Source organism: Ciona intestinalis, chromosome 4 (genome assembly GCF_000224145.3).
Source record: "Ciona intestinalis chromosome 4, KH, whole genome shotgun sequence".
Classification (NCBI taxonomy): domain Eukaryota; kingdom Metazoa; phylum Chordata; class Ascidiacea; order Phlebobranchia; family Cionidae; genus Ciona; species Ciona intestinalis.
The window spans coordinates 90,717-115,432 of NC_020169.2; the positions used below are offsets into that span (position 1 = coordinate 90,717).

General features: G+C 35.3%; 2 protein-coding genes across 2 annotated transcripts; both read left to right on the top strand.

Moving 5' to 3' along the window:
- The first annotated feature begins 141 nt into the window (after positions 1-141).
- On the top strand, positions 142-11,424 carry LOC100178830 (SNF-related serine/threonine-protein kinase-like). The gene is made up of 8 exons (XM_002120552.5): positions 142-423; positions 2,638-2,778; positions 6,770-7,007; positions 7,467-7,617; positions 7,875-8,035; positions 8,257-8,812; positions 9,272-9,519; positions 9,754-11,424. Exons 1-8 carry the CDS (start codon positions 205-207, stop codon positions 11,010-11,012), a joined length of 2,973 nt encoding a protein of 990 aa, XP_002120588.1. The 5' UTR covers positions 142-204; the 3' UTR covers positions 11,013-11,424.
- Positions 11,425-20,582: 9,158 nt separating this feature from the next.
- zf(c3h) (zinc finger protein) lies at positions 20,583-22,959 on the top strand. Its single transcript, NM_001078411.1, is given in 2 exon segments — positions 20,583-20,716; positions 21,164-22,959. Coding segments are annotated over 2 exon segments (1,143 nt in total). The 5' UTR covers positions 20,583-20,653; the 3' UTR covers positions 22,244-22,959.
- The last annotated feature ends 1,757 nt before the right edge of the window (positions 22,960-24,716 follow it).

The following is a 24,716-nucleotide window of genomic DNA, read 5'->3' on the forward strand; positions in this document are numbered from 1 at the left end:
TTTTGGAAAGTTGCTCGTTCTACTCTTTTTTTATTGTTAAGATGTCTATGGTGGCAGTTATGATTATACGTTCTCCTTGTTTCTTTTTTTTGTTCACTTCTCTCTCAAGTTATTATACCAGTATTCTATGATTATACTTACTACTTGCTTGGTCCAATGCTATAAGGAGTTAAGTGTAGCCGCAAGTTAAAAAATATCAATAAAATGTGGCAGTCAAGTGAACACAATAACATATCAAAGTTGTACGAGTTAAAGAAAACGTTAGGCAGAGGCCACTTCGCCGTTGTCAAACTTGCCCATCATCTTTTCTCCGGTGAGAAAGTTGCCGTAAAAGTAATCGATAAAACTAAAATGGACAAGGTTTCGGCTGACCACCTGTACCACGAAGTTGCATGCATGAAACTTGTACAACATCCAAATGTGGTAAGAACCAAATTTCAGTTTTTTCCTAAATATTTTAATTAAAAGATACAGTAGGTTGGGGAAGACACTAGACAGGACATCTCAAGTACAAAATATATAAATACCCTAATCGTGTTTTAAACAATTAACAACGGTTTTATAATTCTTGAAATGTTTTTGTTTATTATAAAATCGAAAAAAAATAGAATGAAACCAATCTGCACAGTATGGCGGGTGCACGAGCAATTCTGTTTACAAAATTTTGGTGATGCATGTCATAATTTGTTTCACGCACACCAATTACTTAAATGAAGAAAAAAATTCGTAATAAATTAGGTAAGATTTCGTAGTGTTGCTTAGAAATGTGAATGCTTTCCACCTAGATTTTTAATGAAAGCACGCGCGCAGGCACGCAAAAAATAGTCGTCTTGCACACACAAGATCTCATCAGGAACTGCCATAATCTGCAAACTGGAAATGAAAGGTGTCTCATATTTCTCTACCATACTTAATGCTGTTAGAATTCAAAACTTGGTTATTTTAGTGGGTTAGGTAACCCACTAAAATAATACTGTTAGTTTTATGATACTGATTCAGTAATATTTCATTTTAATAAGATTTATGAAACAGTATGTAACTGTGGCAACGGTGTCTCTCCTGACCCAGGAAATTCAAATCTGCAAACTTTTATTAATTTAAACCTTACAAAATATTAGTTTCAAGAGGAATGTTAGGATGTTGGTTAAGGCGTAGTCAGCGATTCTAGGTATGTGGCACATACCTCAAGAGTATGTACAGAGTATTTGACATACCCCGTTTCAAACTCATAAGTCGTCCACTAGTCTGATGCCAATTGCGGAAGTAGGAGAGGGTTACATTGGTTAAAATTCTTACAAAGTAAATATTTTTTACTTGGCCTCAAATGCATAGGCGTAAAGTTTTACTAAACGTTAGGGTTGCAAAAACCAGAAAAAAAAAGGAAGTCTTTGCAACCCTTTGTTTTCGGTTTGCAACCGTTTAAATATGTGCTTTTTAAACGCTCATACAAACGTAAACGTATTCAGAAATACTTAGGGATGAGACAAATTAAAATTACGCGGGTTCGGCGAGTCCGTGTAATGAGAAACGGTCGAATCCGATTGCCCGGCCAGTGACGTCACAGTTGCTATGTCGCATGCGCCTTTCGTCAAGCCCACACGAGTGTGTGGTTATCTTACAAACGAAGACCCGTCCATCGGAAATAGTAGGTTTCCGGAACGAAATATCGCGGAAATAAACTGCCTAAATCGTTTCCAACACTGCTTTATATTTATATACAATGTTTTCCTCAGCCAAGCAGCATATTTATTACGAATTAGTAGGGATTTACACGTAGATTCATTGCATCATAATAGCGGTTGTTTGAACCTGGCAATTGATTACGACATAATAGCAATTCACACGTTGATTATTGACTTCATAACAGCGATTCACACATGAATTATTTAGCAAACATGATAGTAGGCATGTACATGTGGATTCATTGCATCATAATAACGATTGTTTGACCTGGGAATTAATTACGACATAATACCAATTCACACGTTGATAATTTGAGTCATAATATGGATTGACATTTCATTGGGCATGTAGGACGTTTTAAACAGGCTTACTTTGGTTGCACATAAAGCAGTTTTACTTTTGTGACTTAGTTCAAACCTGCTACGAGACTTAGTTGACTTTAAAATTGTGAATGGAATTGTTTGGACTTTGTTTTTACCGATGGAATTTGGGACTGTGCAGCATGAGTCGCATGAAAGACTTACATAGGCTTCCCGAATAGAATACTTACCCACAAAGAATAGGGAATACAGAATAGAAATTAATGTGGCAAATTTTCCCCAAAAATCTGTTTGTGCCGTACATATGCAGTGCACAGTTTCCCTTCGCATACGCCAGAAGAAGCTGGGTATTGGGAGTTGTTAGCTTTGATGTTGTGATCTTAAGTTGACATAACTTTGTACTATTAATTACTAATGCTCCTCTCCGGTATGGCTGGTGCAAGCCTAATTTTTAGAGCAACCTTGCCTTTTAGTTATGCACACCACAATTTGTTTCATGGAAAGCATTTTTTTCAAAAATAAAAGTCATCAGTACTCCCATTTTATCAATTTTACACACCCAAAAACTATTGGTTTTACACACAGAGATCCCATGAGGAACTACCAATAAATAGTATTTGTTGTATTTTTTAAGGTTCGTTTGTATCAAGTGATTGAGACAAGCAGCAAGTTATATCTTATACTTGAACTTGGTGATGGAGGTGATATGTTCGATTACATAATGCGACATGAACGTGGGTTACATGAAGATCAAGCAAAAGAATATTTTGCTCAGGTTTATTACTTAGTATTTAACTAAGATTTATGTCTGCACTACCTGAATTAAAACTGCACCACCTGAAGGGCAGCAGAAGTTGCCACCTGCCATGTATATTATCCAATGACATGCAATGAGTATAGGGCATACTCAAGTTATTTAATATTTAATACCAACACACAAAATTCTCACTTTAGGGAGCTTTGCTTTGATAAAACTAATTAGCACCAAGGAATTTTTGATCAGTTTGTTTTGTTCATTCTTAACAACCTCATATATAATAAATATAAAGATTTATGTTAATGTATTGAAAACAAGGTATACCTGTTTATTATTTCTATGCGGTTTATTGTAAATACCATAGTAGTCTTGATGTCAAAGTAGTTGTAAAAGGCATCTAATGTGAGAAAAGGAGGTTGAAATGTGTCATATATAGGGATGCACATTACAGAACTTCGGATCCGTGAGATTGGAATCCTTTTATATTCGAATCTAATTAACGGATTTGGTATTCTGTTTAATGACGTCATCATATGTCATCTTTTGAAGTATATATATATATATATTAAGTTAGACAGGTAATAATTTTTAAAAAAATATTCTCGTATTTGTGGAGAGAAAAATATTCTCGTATAACTTTGAGAAATCGCAACGCACCATCGTTCTGTGAAATATGGAGCTTTTCTCGCAGAAAAAAGGGGGATTCTCTGACACTTACGGTATTTGATTGCGCAATAATAGGGATCATTGGCGTAGAGTTTTGCAATTGCGTAGGAGTGCGGCAAACACGCAAAGACAATTTAATTGGGATGTATCTTAACGCAATAGTTAGACCTTCTATGTGACAGGAACACTTATCGCAATTTAACATCGTTTAACTTGCAAGTGTAATATCGCTTAATATTTTAGTAGTCTGGAATTTATTTACTTCGCCGGCTGCGTAAAAAATCGTATAATGTTAACGTAACAAAAGTTACCTATTCGTGCAGTTCTGACGTAACAAACAGCCTTATTTTATCATAACTCCGGTGTTTATACGGACAAGAGACATTCGCAATTGTGACGTAACATAAATAGCTATTTCGCAATAATAGGAATTGTGACGAATGCGTATTACGTGAGCAATATAAACCAGTATTTCGACACGTGTATGTTCCGGAATTAATTGCAAACCAGGCATTCCTTAATCGCCACTAAGTTTCCGGTAATTTCAAAAGAGGAAGTTGGTTGTCGGTAGAAAAAAAAGTGTTGGTTGCTATAAACTGCGGTCGGTTTCTCGGTGATCGCCGATAAGTTTTTATAGTATTTTAAACTAGCTTTCGTTAATAATTTGTATGCTGACCAAACATAGTTTGAGAAGTATGGTACATGAAACTGGGCCGTATTTATATCAGGAGAGCTGTTTTTTACATGAGCAAAAAAAACGTTTTACCCGCAAATGTTTATCTGACAGTTTGTGTGTGTTGCAAGTTAAAATCTTCGCGGTAATTTGGCTTTGATCGGGAAAAAAACGAAACTAGATTGACATTTTTAAATTATCAAGACCGCGTGAGGAATCGTTGGTCATAGCCAAAAAACACTGTCAGTAGGCAACAGAAGTAAATTCGTTAAAATATAAGTAAAAAACTAAAACACCACTGCGAATTTAGTACTTTTAACACGATTTTAACATTCGTAAAACACATCGGTGTAAGCAAAACACATGCGTCTATACGATTTACGAAACTGCCAGGTAAATTTAAATACGAATCAGTATCTGTCGTATTTTTGTTTTTTTACATGTCTGACGCGCATTCGCAACTCGCAATCAAGTAAATTAAACATTGCTATTCCAGATACTCCAATATCCCATATATATTATGCGATTGTCTGGTCTAGCACACGTAATAATGCTAGTTAATCCACGATTCCTTTGTTTCTGATTGGTCAATCAGAGAGGTGTAAAATGGGCGTGATTTGGGGCATATTTACAAACAATACGATGTTATGTTATAATAATCATGTTTGCGCAAATATAAGTCAAATTTTAACACATTTCTTTACGAATTAATGTCATCGTCGAAACATTTTACGCACGTGCAGTAGCCGTGCATTTAAAAGGAGTAGCGAATTCGTAAATTGGCAGGAGTGCGTCGCACTCCCGCACGCCCATACTCTACGCCAGTGGGATAGGGATAGTGACTTGTGCAATACCTAACAATACAAACCAATATTTAAACTCCTGTATGTTTGGAGAGTGTAGATCAGCGTATTATAAAATATAAAATAACGTCAGTCTTAAAGCACTGTTAAATTTCTGGTAATTCTTACAAAGACAATTCATCGCAGGTAGAAACGTGCAAGTTTTTCCTAATAGAGTATTCCTTGCTTAAACTAGCGTCTGTTAATAATTTCACTGTTGACCGGACAAAGTTTGTTGCGCGTTGTATAAATGACACTATGCAGTATTTATTATAAAAACTTAGTAACAGAACTTTTTATCCCTGAGAAGCGTTACACATGGAAATAGTGGCGGCAATCAAACTTTGATCAGGAAAAGAGGAAACATGATTGACACGTTTTAATTAAAATAATGCACCACGATAAGGATCGCGGGAGAAATATTGGCTTATATCCAGAAGCCTCTAACATGGTGAAAGCGGCACACTAACCAGGGACTGGATAGAGAGGCAAAATTTGACGTCAGAACACACGTACCTGGAAAACTGTCAGAAAAAATATAAATGCAAACCAGTATCGGCGGGATTTTTATTTTTTACATGCCTGTAGGCCAGTGATTCCCAAAGAATTGGTCGCAACCCAAACATGGGTGGCAGCAAGGTGATTCAAATCTATCAATACAAGAGTTTTCTTTTTAAGCATTCAGTTTGCGTTGTAGTTTAGCCTTATATTTATCATGTTTTTATTAGCCAGGTTGACTGTTTGTTACGAAATGATAAGGATTCACACGTGGATTCATTGCAACATAATAACGATTGTTTGACCTGGCAATTAATTACGACATAATAGCAATTCACATGTTGATAATTCAGCCCTGGAGATTCACGTCGGCAATCGGCAGTTGCCGACGGTTTTGCCAACGCATTTGACAATATAAACAAATAAAAACATGATAAATATAAGGCTAAAGTACAACGCAAACCGAAATTAAAATCATTTAGAACACGTGGTTTGACGTGAAAGAAAAGACGTAATGCAGCACTTTGTATTATTTCAATAAACCTTTACGTGCGTCGTATTTAAGCCTTTTTTCAAGACTACATTGAAAGATCCACACAAACAGTTGAAAAAATCCTAATACGGGTGGGGCTACACCATTTGAACATCACTGCTCACTGGTCTACTTCATACATATTCAAAAAATAGTAGCCTATAGAATGCATACTTTAAAAATGTACCCAAGCCTCAAACATCTTTTTTTCGATGTTTGAGGCTTGGGAAACATGGGTCGTGACTCGTGATATGTTCATAAAACTCTGATTTGGGTCGCACTAAAATAACTTTGGAAACCACTGCTATAGGCTGTGTTATATATACATGTATATAAAGGAGCCACTTAATTGTGCAATGGTTAAGTGGAAAACTGCCAAAAACACCTGGTTAGAAAGATTTGTACATTCTGTTCATGAATTATATAACGTTGGTAACAATATCCGCATAATTATTTAATCCTAATTAAATTAGTAAATATGTACATTAGCTAATAATTACTGCTACTATAATGCTTATTGCTTATGGTCAAGTTACACACTTTTCTTGGTCAATTCTGCAGAGAGATGTATTAGGGGTGGGACTGTTTTTTTTTAGATTTTGGCCCCATTTAGGTCGAGCTTTTTATAGTAATTGAGTAACATATAAGGACATAATAACGTGACTGCAACAAATATATTTCCTACAGAGTATTGTTGTTATCTTATAGGTTTATGTTATGCATGACATGGGAGTACCAGTTTGAATATTATTATTAATCCTATTAGACTATAATGTTCTATTTCTGCTTTGATTTCAGATTGTCAGTGCCATTGCTTACTGCCATAAGTTGCATGTTGTACACAGAGACTTAAAGCCAGAAAATGTTGTATTTTTTGAAAGTCAAGGTTTAGTAAAGCTTACTGACTTTGGTTTTAGTAATCAATATCAACCTGGTGAAAAACTATCCACATCGTGTGGTTCGCTTGCTTATTCTGCTCCAGAAATATTACTTGGTGAAGAATATGATGCGCCTGCAGTTGATGTTTGGAGTTTGGGTAAGCTAACGTACTTTTGCGCCAGCCAGCCAGTACTGTTGTACAGTGGTTAAGGTGCTTGCATTGTAATTATAGCTGTATAGGATATTTTGATGTTTGATGGTAGTAACACAGCTTTGTGTCATTGACGAACTAATGATAGTTGCTCTAATTCGGTCATTACTTATGAGCTGTCCAAATTTTTCACATTTTCGTCATTATGATGTTCATTATTTGATTATTATATATGGTATAAAAGCTTTTACTAATTAACAATGATTAGGTAAAACAAAAATTGAACATGTTAGGTAAAATTTAAAGTTTGAATTCCTAAAACTTTGATGTTTATGTGTTTCGTGACCTTTACTAATTTTCCATATTTTTTTTACTTAAGAAACAACATTCTTAACTTGTAATGTTGCTACTTACATTGATAATAGATAGCCCTACAAAATAATATTATCTGTTATTAATTTGTAGGTGTCATATTGTACATGTTGGTTTGTGGAATTGCTCCTTTTAATGAAGCAAATGACAGTGAGACATTAACCAATATCATGGATTGCCGATACACAGTTCTTGAACATGTAAGCCCACAATGTCAAGACCTCATAAAAAAAATGATAATAAGGTGGGAAATTAAAATCTATATAGACAATATATATTGATATTTTAAATATTTGCTTTTTTTTTAGTGACCAAAAATAAAACAATAACAAATTGTTTTGTGAAGCAACTATTTTAAATTACCTAAAGTTATAGGTGATATGATAAAAGCAATATGTTGTTAAAAATCACAACCACCTGAATAGAATTAGGCACAAAAAATGCCAGAAGAGCTTTTTTTAATTTCTTTTTTTGTTTGGTTATTATTTCTTTACGTTTTAGAGATCCTGTGAAACGAATTCATTTAAATGAAATTATTTGCCATCCATGGTTGCAAGGAGCTAAGTCATTACGAAGAGCTCGTAGAAACTCAACACCAATTCTTGAAAGAAATCTCATACCAGACCACCTACACAAAGAGATTCTGCAAAAAATGATTTCTGGTAAGTCTTATTTTTCTGCAGTAATCCCCCCCTTTTCTGGGCTAATGGAGCAAATATTTCCACACGTCTTGTCAGAATGTCCGGTAACGAAAAATGTAACGAATGAAGCAAAGATATTGGGCAGATCAACCATATATACTACATTAAAAAGCATAGTCAGTTTTACCTAAAGTCTGATTGTTTTATTTTAAAAATCAAAAAGTCACTTATATTATCTGTAGGTCAATTAGCCGATGAACATGAAATATTAAAGTCACTTGAAGAAGATCGTTACGACCATATTACTTCAACTTACTTTTTACTCGCTGAACAAAATTTAATGCAGCAAGAAGAAAGTAAAAGTAACTCAAAGAAAAATCAAACACTTCTTGATGTTGACATTTCTACTATTACTGCTACAACCAACATTCCAATACAAACATATAATCCTGATCTGTCAAATACAACTTCCAAATTGTCAGTTTCACCACCACAAAAGCAGAGCACATTGTTATCCTACTCCATGCCCAGTGATGTTGCAAGGTCCAGGACGGCAAGTTCAAGCTCTGAAGACTCGGTTAACTTGTCTTCTCGTGCCGCTGAACGCCGATCTTCACCTTCTTATATAAGAGAGCATTTAACAATAACTCCGCGACATGGCTTCAGTGTTGTACGTGGAGGTATTGATACTCTTATTGAAGAAGAAGAACGTAGTCGCTCACAAACTACAACAGATGACGAAGCAGATAATGCTGAAGATATAACAAACATGGTCAATCCGAATGTCCTTGCTTCTCAGTAAGTGTTAATAGTTATTTTAATTCATATTTGTTATATTACTTTTTATCCTGAAGTTGACGTGGTGAGTTATACAACCTGTGTTAGATTCTGATATATTAAGTATTCAATGTTTGGGGTTTTCTTTTAGTGGCTTGAATTGGAGGAATTAAGTACCACTGACTGACCACTATATTGCATGTTTATGCTACCTATTAAAATGTTTTCATAATCTATATCATAGACTACGTAGCTTAAACCTAAACAGCTTCTGAAATCAATTTGGCAGCTTGATCAATGTAATGCTCACTTTTTAACTAGCCGTGTTTTGTCCCATTCAATGTTTGCAAACTTGCACATATACAGATATTCCAGTTTTATAACAGGCCTATTACTACTCTGAAAAGACAAAATAGTGTCTTAAAACACATGTAACTGCATATTAGCAAGAAGACTATACAGTTTCTTTTATTTCTACAGTTTGCAGCGGGCATCTTTGCAGTTAAAAAGAATAAAGAAAAGAAAGAGTGCACCCGTGCTTAATGAAATATGTGAAGAAAATGAGAGTGAAACTGATGTGACGATGTCTTCGGGTGATGCTGGTACAGACACCTCACGACAGTTCATGTCAGTTTTTCCATCAAAGTGTTCACTGCCTAAAGATTCAGGTTCACAACCTATCGGGATGATACCAAATGTTACATCCACTGCGTATAACGTACGCACAGGTATGCTGTTTTAATATTCTACTTCACACAAGATCCAGTAATGACATTTCTTAGCTCTTTTAAGTTTATTTTTACTGTTTAGCTTTAAAAATCCGGTTTTAAAGCTAAGATGTTAATTAGTAATAGTTGCCCAGCATTCTATATTACCATATACGCTGTATAGAATAGTATCCGTTTTACTCTGATTCTCCTTTCCTCACATAGAAGTGGTCTTCATCAATCTTTTACGTTCAGGTCGTCCTCAACGAAGGCAAAGATCACGCAAGTCAAGTAACTCTGATACAAGTGAAGAAGAAAGTGAAAGCAGCCACACAAGCCAAACTAACCTGAGTTCAGTTGTATCAAACATGATGTTACGTTATCATCGTGATTCTAGTGAAGATCGTGATGGTTGTGGTGGTCAGGGTGGAAGTTTTGGACCAGGTGCTGCACATGGTAGTGCATGTGTTACTGATTGTACAATAGAAAGTACTAGCAATACTCAAAATACAGAAGATTGCAATGCTGGAAATAATCAAGGAAATCAAAACCGATTAAACAACACCTTGCTGTTAAATAGTTTATCAAAAAAGCGCCTCTTGCTACAGGGTTCAGATCAGAAAATTATAAATGTTTTTGGGGTAAGAAGTAGAAGTGCTGAATCCCACACAACGGCATCTGTGCATCTTATAAGTAGAAATAGCAGCGCACGGAGCAGTTGTAGTAGTCTTAGCTCCAGTAGCCAAATGTGGTCATCTGGAAAGGAATATGTTGGCTGGGTGACTAAAAATACCAGTTCAACTAGATCTGATACTGGATTGGTATTACGCTGTCATACAAAGAATTATGGTGCTTGTAAATGTAAAAAGAATGAATCCATCGCAAGATCATGTTCTTCGTTTCCTTCTCTGTACACCTCACCACAGCATTGCAGATTTTGCTACACTTTAAGTGGCAAAGAAGCTGTGGATGCATTTGGTAATGCATTAATAAGAAAACCACTAACCAGTTCAATATTGATCAGTACAAGATCAAGAATAAAGCATGGTATAAAATATACTGATGAAAATTGCAGCGATAACTATGAGGTAATGAATCCTGCAGTTGTTGCACACGAGGCTGTATCAGTAAAGCAAAGCAATCTAAGCATTGCATCATCAACCTGTAGTGGAAGTAAATTTGTTGTTGACCCTGTGAATGAACTACCTCCACCACCTTACCTCACTACTTTGCCAAAGCCAGCAATCAACAAATCGTTAACCAATGATTGGATTCATGTTCCATGCAAGGAGTATCTAGATAATAAGTGCTTTGATTGTATCCCAACGATTCCCAATGATCAGCTTAAAGAAAACTCACTGAAGTGCACTCCAAAGGTGAAGAGAAATGGAATCATAGCCCGTCTCAACAGTTACAAAACTTCAAGAGGTGTATGTGCAACACCTCTGGCGTACAGAGCTGAAAATTCAGTTATAAAGAAAATGAAAGCTCAAGACTGCTGCACTCTCATGTGATGATAATTATTATACTGCATATCTGTGTAGATTTGTTTTTCTCAGGTTCGCGTTCATGAATATCAAATTAGACAACATTATTTAACATAACCAAGTATAATAACTTTAATATTATATATACTTGTAAAAAAATCACCGTAATTGTGTAATGTGTCATAAATATGTGGTTAGCATGTTTAAAGTGTTGTAACTTCTATATTTAAGTCTGTATTTACTTTGTTCTGTGTACATTATTACATTATTCCGTGTAAAATATTGGTTCCACTTTTAGTTCCTGTGTTATACTTGAATAACTGAAAAAGGCATCAAACTTTTAGGTTTCTTTCAACTACTTGCTATGTATACGTAACTTTAATAGTTGTACTCATGTTTCAGATTGTTTAAATATATATATTTCATTTTCATGTTTACGACAAACATTTTGTTGGTGAGAAATGTGGTAAATATTTCTGACAAGTATCGTATATATATATATACGAATGAATGAGTGTAACTTACTTTATTCTCGCATGGCCAGAAAATGACAGTCGTTATAATACGGGTGTTCTGTTTCATAAACCTCTATGTTACTTTGTAGGTGATATTTAAAAATTTTTGTACAGACGATAATTTGGACAACCCATAAGTGACCACTGGGTTGGAGCAGTTTTCGTTAAGTGTTTTGCCCAAGAACACGAGTACGCCCACGATGGTAGCAGTGACGAGCCTTGAATCCATTACCTCTGGGTTCGACCGTTAGTGACAGGCTCGCTAACTACATGGCCTTTGCGCGGGTGTCCTGATATATTCGTTCAGACGCTAATGCGACCTGCGCATGCAGTAGGTCGGAATAAATACAGTAACCACCCGGTTCAAATATATTACGACCCTGTGTTGAAAACGTTCCAGGCACGACGTTTATACCTTAAAGTGTATTTTTCGATTTGAAGTCAGCCGAACTGAGTTAAGTATAGTACAATGGCGAAAGATGGTACGCTTATTGCCTAATATTTCCAAAATCAAAATAGATGACGGTTTTTGGGTAATACCACAAATTAGTTCTATCATCCCTTTATTAATTGACGCCAATTTAATAAAATATATTAAAACACACGAGGAGTTATATTTAGCGATCCGCACAACAGGTAAAATTTTACAAATTTGATGGGACAGTTTAAAATCATTGTTAATTTTGATTAATAAGTGTATTTATAAATGGGAATATACGTAAATAACACGAAATAATAATGTACGCTTTGAAAATTAAGTCTAAACATTCTTTTTCTTGCCCTACTGCTATAGTTTTTAACATGTTATAGGTTAGGTTGGGATATGGGGTAAGATTGGATATTTTTTTCATAATTTGCGATATATTGACCCCTGCCTATTTTTTCTTACGTATACGTATCTCAGTTTTTCTAATAACACGAAAGCTAATTTATAAGACAAAATCAACCATTTCAGCTATGTTATTATAAACTACGATACCGGATTGATAGTTCATACTGACAAACCACAAAATTTAGGAAAAATGGTGTATTCGTTAAACACCGAACTTTAGTACTTAACAATAGTAATCGTTTTTGCCGTGCACTTTGTTGGACCGTTTGTATATATGGTCGAATAATATACTGTAACATTTTTAGGTCTATCATTAAATGCTGCCCCAAACGGGGTTTTTATTATTAGTTCTGTAAAAAATCAATAAAAACATAGCAGGTTAGGTTGGGATATGGGGTAAGATTGGATACTCTTTAAAGATCGTTTTTTACGGGTACCCATTTGCTGATGGATAGAAACAGTGCCGCTGGATTATTCGACGATATATTCTCACGGTCTAACAAAGTGAGCGGCAAAGGCGGTTACTATTGTAAAGTATTAACTTTGGTGTTGAACGAATACAACATATTTCAATGGCTGAAAAGAGCATAATAATACTAATAGGCTTATTTTGAAAGCTGTCAGAATCGTATCGAAAATGACGATATTTTGTAGTTTGCAAGTTGGAATAATAAATACAGTATCATATTTTAATAGAAAATAACCTAAAATATTTCGTACACAGTTTAATTTTGTCACACAAAATTAATTTAAAGAAACTGGGACATGTGCATAAGAAAAATAGTCATAGGTTAATCTGGTGACAAAGAAACTATCGGTCAACTATAAGAAACTATAAGATGACAAAGAAACTACTAAAACAGGCCCCGGCGGGGGGACCGGTGAGTAATTCGTGCAAAGGATAACTTTTCCTATGCAAGATCCAACAAAATGTGATGCGTGTATACAGATTTTTAGCCCAATGAGAACCCCGAGTTAAAGTTTTTTTGATTATAAACTTTGATGATGGATGTATAAGGTTTGTTTCGTGGAACACTTACATAATGAACTGTAGTTTTATCAAAAGTTTATTCGTTATTTTTGTTAATAGGGGGTGGGGTAAGATGAGACACCCTTTACTCTATTTCTTGTCCCATTTGGTAGTATACAAAGCACATTGTAGTAGGACCCGAAACTAGCACGGCCTGTTAATTCCGGTTGGGTAACTGTTGTAAAACACAATTAGTATATTCTTTCATGCTTTTGTCTCATCTTACACCCACTTTGTATACTTGTCTAGGTTTTTATTGCCATACTTTAAAAGGTTTTGTTTTAATTTAATAATTTCTAACTTAGAATGATTTTTATATATTATATATACTGACATAATAACACAATAATGTATGAAAAATATATTCGTTTGCAGATATTTTATGAGAAATGGCTTGTGCGAAAATACAGTATAGAAAAACACAGTTTGCCGTAAAAATATGAACTTCATTAATAGATATTACTCTTTTTTTTCTATTACCAGTTCTTATGAATTTTAAGCATACCATATTCATCAATTAATGTTTAAACAATACCCATCATCGTTCAAACAAGGCTAATTCTTCATACAATAACATATTGTAGTTAACAGGTTAAATAGTAGTGAGGCAAAAAAATAATGTTTGAACCCAATTTTCAAAGCGTTAAATAGTATTTTGTGTTATTTACGTGTATTCCTGATAATAAGTTCCTTTTCTGGCCAAAAATAACAAAGACTTTAAACTGTCTCGTTTTACCCCGTGTGTTTTTGAATTGGTAAAATTACACCCAGTGTACAAATTACCAATAACTCCTTGTGTGTTATAAGAAATTTCTCTGAAGTGTTGTTAATTAATATATGATATTACAAATTAATAGTATTGCGAAAAAAAATTAGTTTTGAAATATTGAACAATATTATGTGCTTTATTGTCCCATATTACCCCACCTTACTATTTGAAATCTCGATTCTACACTAAAGATAGGGAACTCCAGTTTTTTTAAAAAACATGTGTATTTTGGTAGCGTTCTGCATTCGTCACGTATATTTTATGTGTTCCTATTTTCACGTACCCGAACAAAATTTATTTTTTGCATTTTAAAAACATGTTTTTGTGCCGGAAAAAAACTGTTACTGGCACAATCATTGTATTCCTTTAATAAAAATTGTGAAATAAACCTTTGGATGTGAAAGTGAAGTTGTGACAAAAACTCATCCACGCAACGAAGGTTAATATCTCTTAAATTTGCAGTTAAAAAAAGTAGACAGTATATTATATTGGGTGGCCTTTTTTTAAATGTCGTTAACAGTTTATTTGTCATTATATTTTTAATTCAACCCATAACATATTTATAGGTCAAGCTGGTTAATGGGACTCGCGACTAAGAGCAAGAGAGAGAAAAGAGACAAAGTGAAAGAGATACCGTTTATCACGCAGAGCAAACACGTTTGGGAGCAATCGGGTTCGCGGAGTCAACCTCGTTTGACCGATTTTGTTATTTATACGTCTACGGTAAAATAGTTTGATTGCAGCTATTGGTGTCAATTTATATAGTTATGCGCTATTTTCACACGTTAGGTTCTAACATGTCTTGAAATTATATCCTATAATCACCTTTTCTACAAATTTAATGCAACTATTCAAAATAGTTTGAAAATACCCGCAGTTCAAGTAGCCTGTAGCAGTGTATGTCTTTGTGCGCAAAATAACTGATTTTTGGGAGAAGACTGTAATAACTCTTTTCTATTTGACAGTAGTAACACTGGTCTATTTAAACGACGGGCTGTGATTGTGTTTACGGGCCTATGTATGATAGCCAGATGTCTTGTTTCGTATTTCTACTATCTGTTTCTCATTCTAATACAAACTGCGTGAAGAACCACAGTTGCAGTGCCTCAAATTACTTCTGTAAATCTCCAATTACTATAAACAGGGTTTGTCCTAAAGTAATTGTTACGTAATAATTGCTTGTGGTGTTACACTTTGATAAAGTCATTAGACCTACTAACTTTGGATATACCTAAATTAGTGTTGCTATAGAAACATATATATTATATACTGTGATAAAGTGGCACCTAGATTCTAGATTAAAATTATTCATAGTATTACTTATGAACTGCAAAGACTGTGAATGCAAAGTTGTGATTTTATTATACTGTATTTCCAGAATCAGAAATACTGTCCGTTTTAGGATATTTTAGAATTAACAAAATATCACCATAAAGCTTTAGTTTTGTAATGTTATGTGTTTTATACCCGAGTCTAGTGCAAACGAACGCCTGCTCACTGGACTGAAGCAGGAATAAATTTGTGGCGCACTAAACCATTTGTCCGGAGGCATTCAACTGAAAAGAGACAAAGGAATATCGACGCGTTTCTTTTAACTGCACTTTAGCCAAACTTATGTATCTGTTGTATTTACATTTTATATTTTCAGTACATACGCAAAAGGCTACAGTACTTTCATTGTAAAAAAAATATGTGTAATTTTAATATTGTATTAATGATAAAGTTCAGACCAACTAAACAAAATAAAACTACACTAAAACCGTGCCCCAATTAACCGGTACTCATACGAAACGCTTACGGCTCTGAGAGACCATTGGGGTTACCGAACAAGGAGATTTACACAAGTATACCCTTCTCACTAATTGGGTCACACTTGAGATTTTAGGCGGTCAACAAAAAGGATGTTGCACTCTAACTTTCCTCTTAACTAGTACAATAATGTCTCTTCTTTTTTCTCGTTGTATTTTAACTGAATCTATACCCACTCGTACAGACAAGCCCACTTTAATCCACTCATAGCGCTTGCACAATAATTCACGAGTATCCAGCCATCGATTTGTATTCAAACCATAATGGATAATGGATAAATCGGGATAAATCGGGATATCAAGTTATAAAATGAATATTTAACAACAATTAGATCAAATATTAGCAACAGAAACAAGACTCACATTCAGATTGTTGTTATATAATCCAAATAACCTTTCGACTTTAGAAGAAGTGAACAGTAATACCTGTTGCATTTCTTAACGGCTGTTTCTTATAGGTAAAGTTAGAAAGTCTGTGTTCCTCTTTACGTTGGGCTATATGACGAAAGTTTATTGTATGCAAACATGCTTAATGAAGTGATTTTAACGACTGCGCAAACACACTGATGTCATGGTTATGTTCGGTAAGTCGGTAAGCGAATTTAAAGGCTATGACGTAGATGGTTGAGCTGACGAAATAAGAAGGTGGACTTATGCAACCAAAAGCAAACACTGTGGACGAACCAGCTGTAGTAATCTTTTTTTTATACCTTTGTTTTGATCTTTTTATTAACATAATTGTATCTGCGTTAAACTAATTGTTACATACTGTTTCAAACAATTTACTAACTGTAGATTTGTCTTTGTGGTAGGAATTAAAAAATAGTTTCTAGTATTTTGATGCGTAGTTATAGTATATACTTTATGTACAAGTTTGTATACCCAGCAACATTATTTATATACAACGTGTTTAAGTCTAGTTTATTTTTTATGGGCCAGTTCAATTTACCTAAAAGTATAATATTCTATTCCGAAAGGTTAATAACGATTGTTTTCCCTACGTGGAATACCATTGGCACCTATAATCAAATTTCTTGATCGCGGTTTGAACAATTACCGACGCTCTCATACAGTCGTTAAGGTACGGTCATATAACTCTGTTATTATTTATTACTACTAAATGGGACAAGAAAACAGAATGAAAACGTCCCATCTTACCCCCACTCTAATAGAGTTGTTTTTCTATCTTTGATAACAGCTTTATTACCATTTTAAATACAATTATTTTTCAGATTTCAGACGTTTACACCGCAAAACATAAATAGCACAACTATTGTCTTGGTTTATATTAAATTAATTCTAATTACAACCAAGAACGCTAAACTTAAGTTTTAATTCATGAATAATTACATCCATGTCGAATGCGTTAGCTTTTATTAATCGAATCTCATAATATGTCAAGACATTTATCGCACGTCAGTGTTTTATTTTAAACCTATGTCCCACAGTGTGGCATAATTGGTAGCCAACGGCGTTTACACTAAACGTTAGTCTGAACTGCAAAGCTATAACCGCGCCAAACAAAACATTAAATATTTCCACGCATAAAAACATTTCAATGCTAAACGAATTAATAAAATACTTGTAAATTTACACTTAGGTTTTAGTTATGTACTTAAATTACAGTTTATTGTAATTTACTGCTGTATGCGCAAAAGAACTACATTTCCTAAAGGCTTTATGTCAGACTTGAACAACTCACAACGTATATTTAAACTAATACCTGCGTGGGCTGCGTGTGTTTGGGAGGAAAATAACATTGTAAGTTGCTAAGTGTGAATATTTGTTTGTATTTATCCATGTTGTCGTCACCAGCTTTTAAACACTGGTCTTCATTAATGTAAAATTGGTATTTTGTTTACGCCTTCTTATAGCCCCCCCGCTTCGTTTTTGAACAGTTATTATTCAGTACAGACAATTTTTCCGTTCCGACCTATTAACTGGCTCGGCCAATTTAATTTGGATGCCGTCTTGTATAATGATTGAATTCAAACCCTTTAAAGATCACTGTCTATGGCTCATTTATATTAATAAACAGATGAACCATATGAATTCATGACGTACATGGTAATACACCTTTGTATGTAGGAATAATAACGACAAATAGTCGTGTAATACACAATGTATTACTCAAGCAGTATTATCAGCAAACACCTTATATGTTATTGTCGTTGTTATGACATTTTCTCCTATATGACGTCAAGAGATTCACGTGAGCACGAGTACCAATTGGCCGTTACGGCTGCCATGACGTAAAACCGAATTCAATCGCAAGCATTTCCTATATAGTTGTGTAAGCGTAACGTCCCAGGTGTTGCCAGCTTAAATGATTTTCTCTTCAATCATTTACGCATGCGGTATTACTCTGCATTAACTTGCGATAAAAACGTCGTGACCGGCGTATTATAAATACGTTGCTGCTTTTAAAGGTATCGTCCTTATTCACTTAGCAATAATCCGTGGTTACTTTTCACAGTATCTTGTTTTATTCCGAAATAACTTGTTGGTCAATATTTTTGCACGGTAGTTCTATTGAAGCCGCGCTTTGATCGTAATATATATGCACTATTTAAATATATATATAAATGACCTTAGAGCGTCTTTCTCGCAAACAGGAGAGGTCTTGATTAAACTTAGCTATGACAGAATCCTGAACAGTTTTGGCCAAGAAACAAAATAACGACGATTGATCTACTTTTTAAACTTTAATCCAACTATTCGACTACAAGCCAGCAATTGTATGTATCGTGTTATAACTGCCTATAAAATTAGCTACATACAGCAAATTCCAATTATCTGTTAGTCTAATTGTGTTTAATGTATATATTTAATAAAGGTAATAAAATATTTCAATTTAAAAAAACACATAGAAGTTTTGAAAAGCAAGTGTGTGCCTATTGGTAGTTACTATCTTACGCACAGTTTTTAACGATTCTTAACTCCCACAGCAGAACACGAATCAATGCTTTGATTTCATGGGATTTAACAGATTTCTTTGTCCAGTTGCCTGCTAGCGGCTTAAGCAGCAAACCATGGACGTTCTTATCATATATAGTAAACACCTTCATAATGACTGACCCCTTTCAGTGGTCTTAATACTCCACAAGAGTCGATTTTCTTGTCAAAACACGACAAAGGAAACATTGGCGACCTAATTCCTTATACAGGAGTGTATAAGGTGCGTTACAAGTCTATGACTAACATTACTGCAGCTTTCAGACAAAAGCACGAAAATATTTAATCAATGTCCCACAATGAGTCCGATTGTTTATGTTTGTATTCTAACAGGGCTCAAACTAATTAATCGCTTTTTCCTCCAGCAGCCAACTTTGTTTATTCAACATAATCTCACTATTGGCGACCGTCTACAAATTTATTGTGTCAATTCTGTTAAAATAAAGCCGAAGGAAGCAAGCCTTTAATAGTTTAATATTTGGAACACCTACGTTTTCAATAGCCTTGGTCAATATTGATCACGCACAAGTGCACGTTTTGTTTATTGAATGTGTATTTTGTTTTAAACATCGGCCTCGTATACGTGTACCCTAAATTCGTGTACTGATGGGTAAGGTGGGGCCGTTAGCACCTAAATCCCATATTTCATGATCGTTCTAAACAATTATAATGGTCCTAAAGTCGTAAGGATGCCGTTATTTAATTCTGTAAATATGCTTTGTTTAATACCAAATGGAACGGGAAACGAGAATAAAACAATGTCCCATCTTACTCCATCCTACGACATTATTAGTTGTTAATCATTTGTTTTTTTCCTGTAATATTTGCATTAGTAATTGGCTTCAATTAGTTTCTTCGGTTTGTCGTGTTTCTAGTTAATTACCTAATACTGTTTGTCGTAAAACGACCCAACTTTTATTGTATGACGTGTAAAATTGGTCTAAATACTGGTACTACTAAAATAAACGTTATTGGCAGTATTATTAATGAGGCAAAACTATATAGAGTAGGGTGGGGGAAGATGGGACACCTTTTAACTCTCTTTTCTCGTCCCATTTGGTAATGAACGAAGTACATTCAAAGAATTATAAAACTGTATTCTCGCGACTTTCATAGACCGTGGTTAATTGTTTAAAACACAATCAAAATATTTGGACATTATGTGCTGAAGGTGTCCCATCTTTCTCCGCCCTACTGTATGGAAATTGTATTAAAATTTATTTAAATGTATTTAACAACTTTTTTAGACTTTTGTTTGTATGAAATTTCATGCGCGAAAGTTTGGCTTTTTGATAATTTTTAAAATTTAAAACAGTTAAATTTAACAATGTTTTGGCCACACGGGTTACATATGGTCTAAAATGTTTTTCAAGGAATACTGAACAACAAAATACGAGATATTTTTGTGGTGTAATTTCCCACTTTTTTGTTTTCTGAACGGCTCTCTCGTTTTAAGTGTGGAGAAAAATAACATTACCGCGTTTTGTGGAAGGTCTCTATGACGTAAACAGAGCATCCATTGTTTTTCGCCGCTTGTTTGTCTGAAACGAGAGAGCGGCGTTCTTCTGTTCGCGCGATTTCCGTTTTAAGCTCCACCTACAGCTTCGTGATTGGCTGTAAGGAATTTGATTGACGTCTCACGGCTATATATAAACAGCTGCAGCACAGTCGTAGCAAACACAAATGCACGAGGTTATTTAGCTATAAAGAAACTTATTTATTCGGTAGGACTGAAGTATTTAATAATCTTAATGCCACTATGTCTTCAACTATGATCTCAAGCTATTCTGATTTTAGCGAGAACTTACATAAAGACTTTTGGGTAAGTGTAATGCAATTAGAACTTCGTGTAAAGTGATTGGTTTGATAATATACGACATTACAAACACTTTTTTTACCAGTCCCGAAATATTGGTCTTGTCATGTTTTTTTTTGTAACTAAGTTTCAAAATATTATAACTAGCGAATAATAGTTATTTGTTGCATAAGCAGATAGTAAATTAAATGTGTACAGCTGCATATGGATCTGTTGTTTTACGTATCTATGTTAATGTTGTAGGTAACTTATTAGTCATACCTCGTGCACATATTGAATATGTGATATAGTTTTTTGTTCGTTGTTTCGGCACGTTCTATCATAGGCGTAAACAATTCAGTAGTTTTAGAATGAATGACGTGCACTTATATTAAACCGCAACTATAGTACAGCCATTATGTAACCTAATGCTGTAATGAAATGTGTTTGTAATTTTGCTTTGTCAACTTTCAGGAGTCAGCGATTATTCGTACTACAATGGACTACTCAGTATTAAAAAGTGGATTTGACAAGATTGACATGAGTGTGTCCCAAAAAGTGATCGCTGCTAATTTGACCAGTCGACCTGCCCTTACACGCCGCCACTCTTCATCTATGTTTTGTTCAGCGTCCACAAATAACGCACCGCTGACAGGATACAACGAGAATGCTCTGCTTGCTTCGCACGCTTCACTAGAGACGGTGAATGAAGAAAAATTCCGTAGCAGAGCTTTTAGCGAAGGCTCGTCTGTACTAAGCCAAGAATCAATGCAAGACCAACAACAGTCCGCCACGAGCCGTTATAAAACCGAATTGTGTCGGCCGTTCGAGGAAAACGGAAAATGCAAATACGGCGACAAATGCCAGTTTGCTCACGGCAAACACGAGTTACGTAGAATGGTTCGACACCCGAAATACAAAACGGAACTTTGTCGTACGTATCACACCAGTGGTTTTTGTCCATACGGACCACGGTGCCATTTTATCCACAACCAAGAGGACGTTGGCATTGCTAAAAAACAAACTCAACCTACAAGAATACAATCGCAAACGTCAGTCCCGGTAAAGATTAATAATCGCCAATTATCTCAGCATCAAAGACCACGTGATCTTCAACTCTTTACACAAAGCGCATCGTTCGGCCACATGCCACCTTACTCGCCATCCAACAGCAGCCCAAGTATTCACAACACGCAACCCATGTTTGGATTAAGTGAAGTCTTATCTCCAATTTCACCCATGCCACAAAATAGTACAGGCGGTCAGTTCTTTAGTTATTGTGGTAAAGGGAGTAATTCTCCGGTGGAATCGAACCGACGTAGCAGTTTCTCCGACAATCGTCAATCCACGCCACCGATCACACAACTCGATATCTTTAATCGAAGTCAACAACCAACTGAGTTTCCGACCATCGACACAAGCGATGATCTCGTATTTGATACGCCCCCAACACCACCGGATTCCGACCGAGAATCGGCAACTGGATCACCTAAAAACTATGAGCAAATGGGCCAAAGGTTACCAATCTTCCGATGCCTGTCTAAAACCGAGTGAAAAATAATCTCCTTTCATGATATTTATTCTAATCCAAAGTTGGATATTATGCTGCACACAGACATTATTTATGTTAACACACGACCGTGTTCCCCCAAAACCAGTACCGGCTATGTGTTTTACCTCTAGCCTTCGTAACTTTGGGAGCTTGTGCCTTTTGATATTTTTACTGATATGCCTACTGTATTTTAACGCCATCACTGCTCACTGATTATGTTGCCTCAACACCGTGGATCTAATCGAGTATTTTAACTGTTTACGTGCGGTTTTCGCCAGCATTTGTTGTGCTTAATTCAGCGGATAGTAAAACTAGAAAATTCATGTCTGCACATTCGTGCCACATACGCACAGCTCTGCGTTCGTTCCCGTATTTTTATTCTGCTAGTGCCCAGAAAGATGTTCTGCTGCATGTCATTTAAACGCAGTGTTGCGACCTGACCTGATGCCCAAAATGGGTTCTATATTTAACCAAATACCGTATTCTGTTATGTTGGGTGTTTCATACTAAGGTGTCAATACTATTCCCTTTAGAACTTCCGCAAAGGCACTGGAACTTCCTGCTATAGGGTTGCTGCACTCAGGCATGTTATACCATAATTTATTTTTCTTATTTTTTATTTTTATATCCACTTTTTCGGCCGCTATGTGCACCTTTTTCGCGTGCAGTTTTCCTTACTACAACTTGTTTTATGTTATTAAAATATGAATCGTACAAACTTAGAAACCTTTTTTTAAGACCTACATCAGTGACAGTAATTATAAGGGCCGAGATAAAAATAAAGACTGCCTCGGTAACTTGTGTACGTTTAAATTTAAAAAAAACGGACTAATATAAATTTAAGGAACGTTTCAAAATGTTATCCTAAATTTATAAAATGGCATATCGATGTTGCAGTTCGACGAGTCGTTATTTTAATCCATTATTTAGCTTCAATGCTTGGATTGCTTTCTTAGACACAGTCGGGTTGGCTCGAATGTTTGCTTACGGCTGGGATCGCAAAAATTGAGTGGGTGACACACTCACGTACACGGATGAGTCATAGGGAAATAAGCCAAGCAAACTTTGCGCGATGTAAAAAAAGATTACATTAGCTTGGTTATGGTTTACCTCAAAAATGAACCTGCAGTGGTGAATTATCGAGAGTACGTATACTCGTCACGTCATCGAAAATGCAACTTGACACACTTGTAAACAACAGCGCGTTATTCATGCTGCAGGGCAATCGTATCGAAACAGCTGCATTATGCATGAAAAAAGGGACACTCAGCTATAAGCAAAACATCCTGTATAAGCGCTAAACAGGTGTGACATTTAGTTCAGTTACAAAACACGTTTACTTTAGTATCCTTAAAACAATGCCACTTAACATTAACTTAACAATAAACAAAGCAGGGTTTAGTGTAAAAATTAAAGGAAAAGTATTTCTTGTTAAAAGTAAAATACGCTTTAATTTCAGTAAACAGTCAAAATTTATTAGAAGTGCCAATAGTTTTCCAACAACCAATATACATATATATCACATTTTATTTATATTGTTTTAAGAGTTCTGTTATGATACAAAATATATGTAAGTAATATCAACACATATTATTCTAAAGATAGGTTTACAGACTCGAAGCGCCAAGATATATTTAATAATGTTAAGACTTTTCATTAAAAGTAGAAAATGCTTTATTAAATTTTGGTAGAATTTAGAGTCAAGCTCAATGTTATGTAAACCTACCAGTGCGATCACAAACTGTAATACAAGCTAACCAACCGTGAAAGAGCTGGATCACGGTGGCTTGTGCTTGATACACAAATACTGTGTGTATGAGCTGCGTGTGCACCGCACGGCTCAATTGACCACATTGTTGGCTTCCTTACAATACGACGTACGAGTTACACCATTTTAACTGTACAGTTGCAACATAGCTTGTATTTTTATTCGTGCCTTAAAACAAATTAAAAAATGAAACGGTTTTACTATTATATAAATTTATCGCACAATGATCCAGAGTGGCTTATGACTATGGGCCTACAGTAAATGTTCTTTATGACAATAAATTGTTGTATAATGTTCAATGCCTCAGTTACGTGTAAAAACTTAATGGTGTGTGCGAAGCAGCTTGCTAATCTGCATTTCGAGGATTGAAGCGGTTCTGCTGGATACCGAGCTCGCCAATTCTATTTGTTGAAGCGAACTCAACCGTCCCGACCCCGCGTTTCCTCTATTGGGAACGCGGCCCAGGAATAATATTAGACGCACACCAGCTTACAAACGGGCTTCACTGTCAAGAGAACTCTTACCAAGCCTCACATTAACGAAGAGAAAAACCTTTCCTCACAGTGTAAAAGGGAATGTACAGACAATATTACGTCACAATCGGCTCCGCTTCACCGAAACCGGGCTCTCTTTCGTTTCATTTTGTATAAAGTGGGTGTAGAAGAGCCCAGTATTTGCGCTAAGGTAGGATTACAGTCATTGATCCT

What these genes read in the sequence shown, in the direction of transcription:
- LOC100178830 (XM_002120552.5), top strand. Translation starts at nt 205, where the DNA reads ATGTGGCAGTCAAGTGAACACAATAACATATCAAAGTTGTACGAGTTA. An exon ending in TTGTACAACATCCAAATGTG is followed by an intron (nt 424 to 2,637) that starts GTAAGAACCAAA and finishes GTATTTTTTAAG; the next exon opens with GTTCGTTTGTATCAAGTGAT. An exon ending in AGTTGATGTTTGGAGTTTGG is followed by an intron (nt 7,008 to 7,466) that starts GTAAGCTAACGT and finishes ATTAATTTGTAG; the next exon opens with GTGTCATATTGTACATGTTG.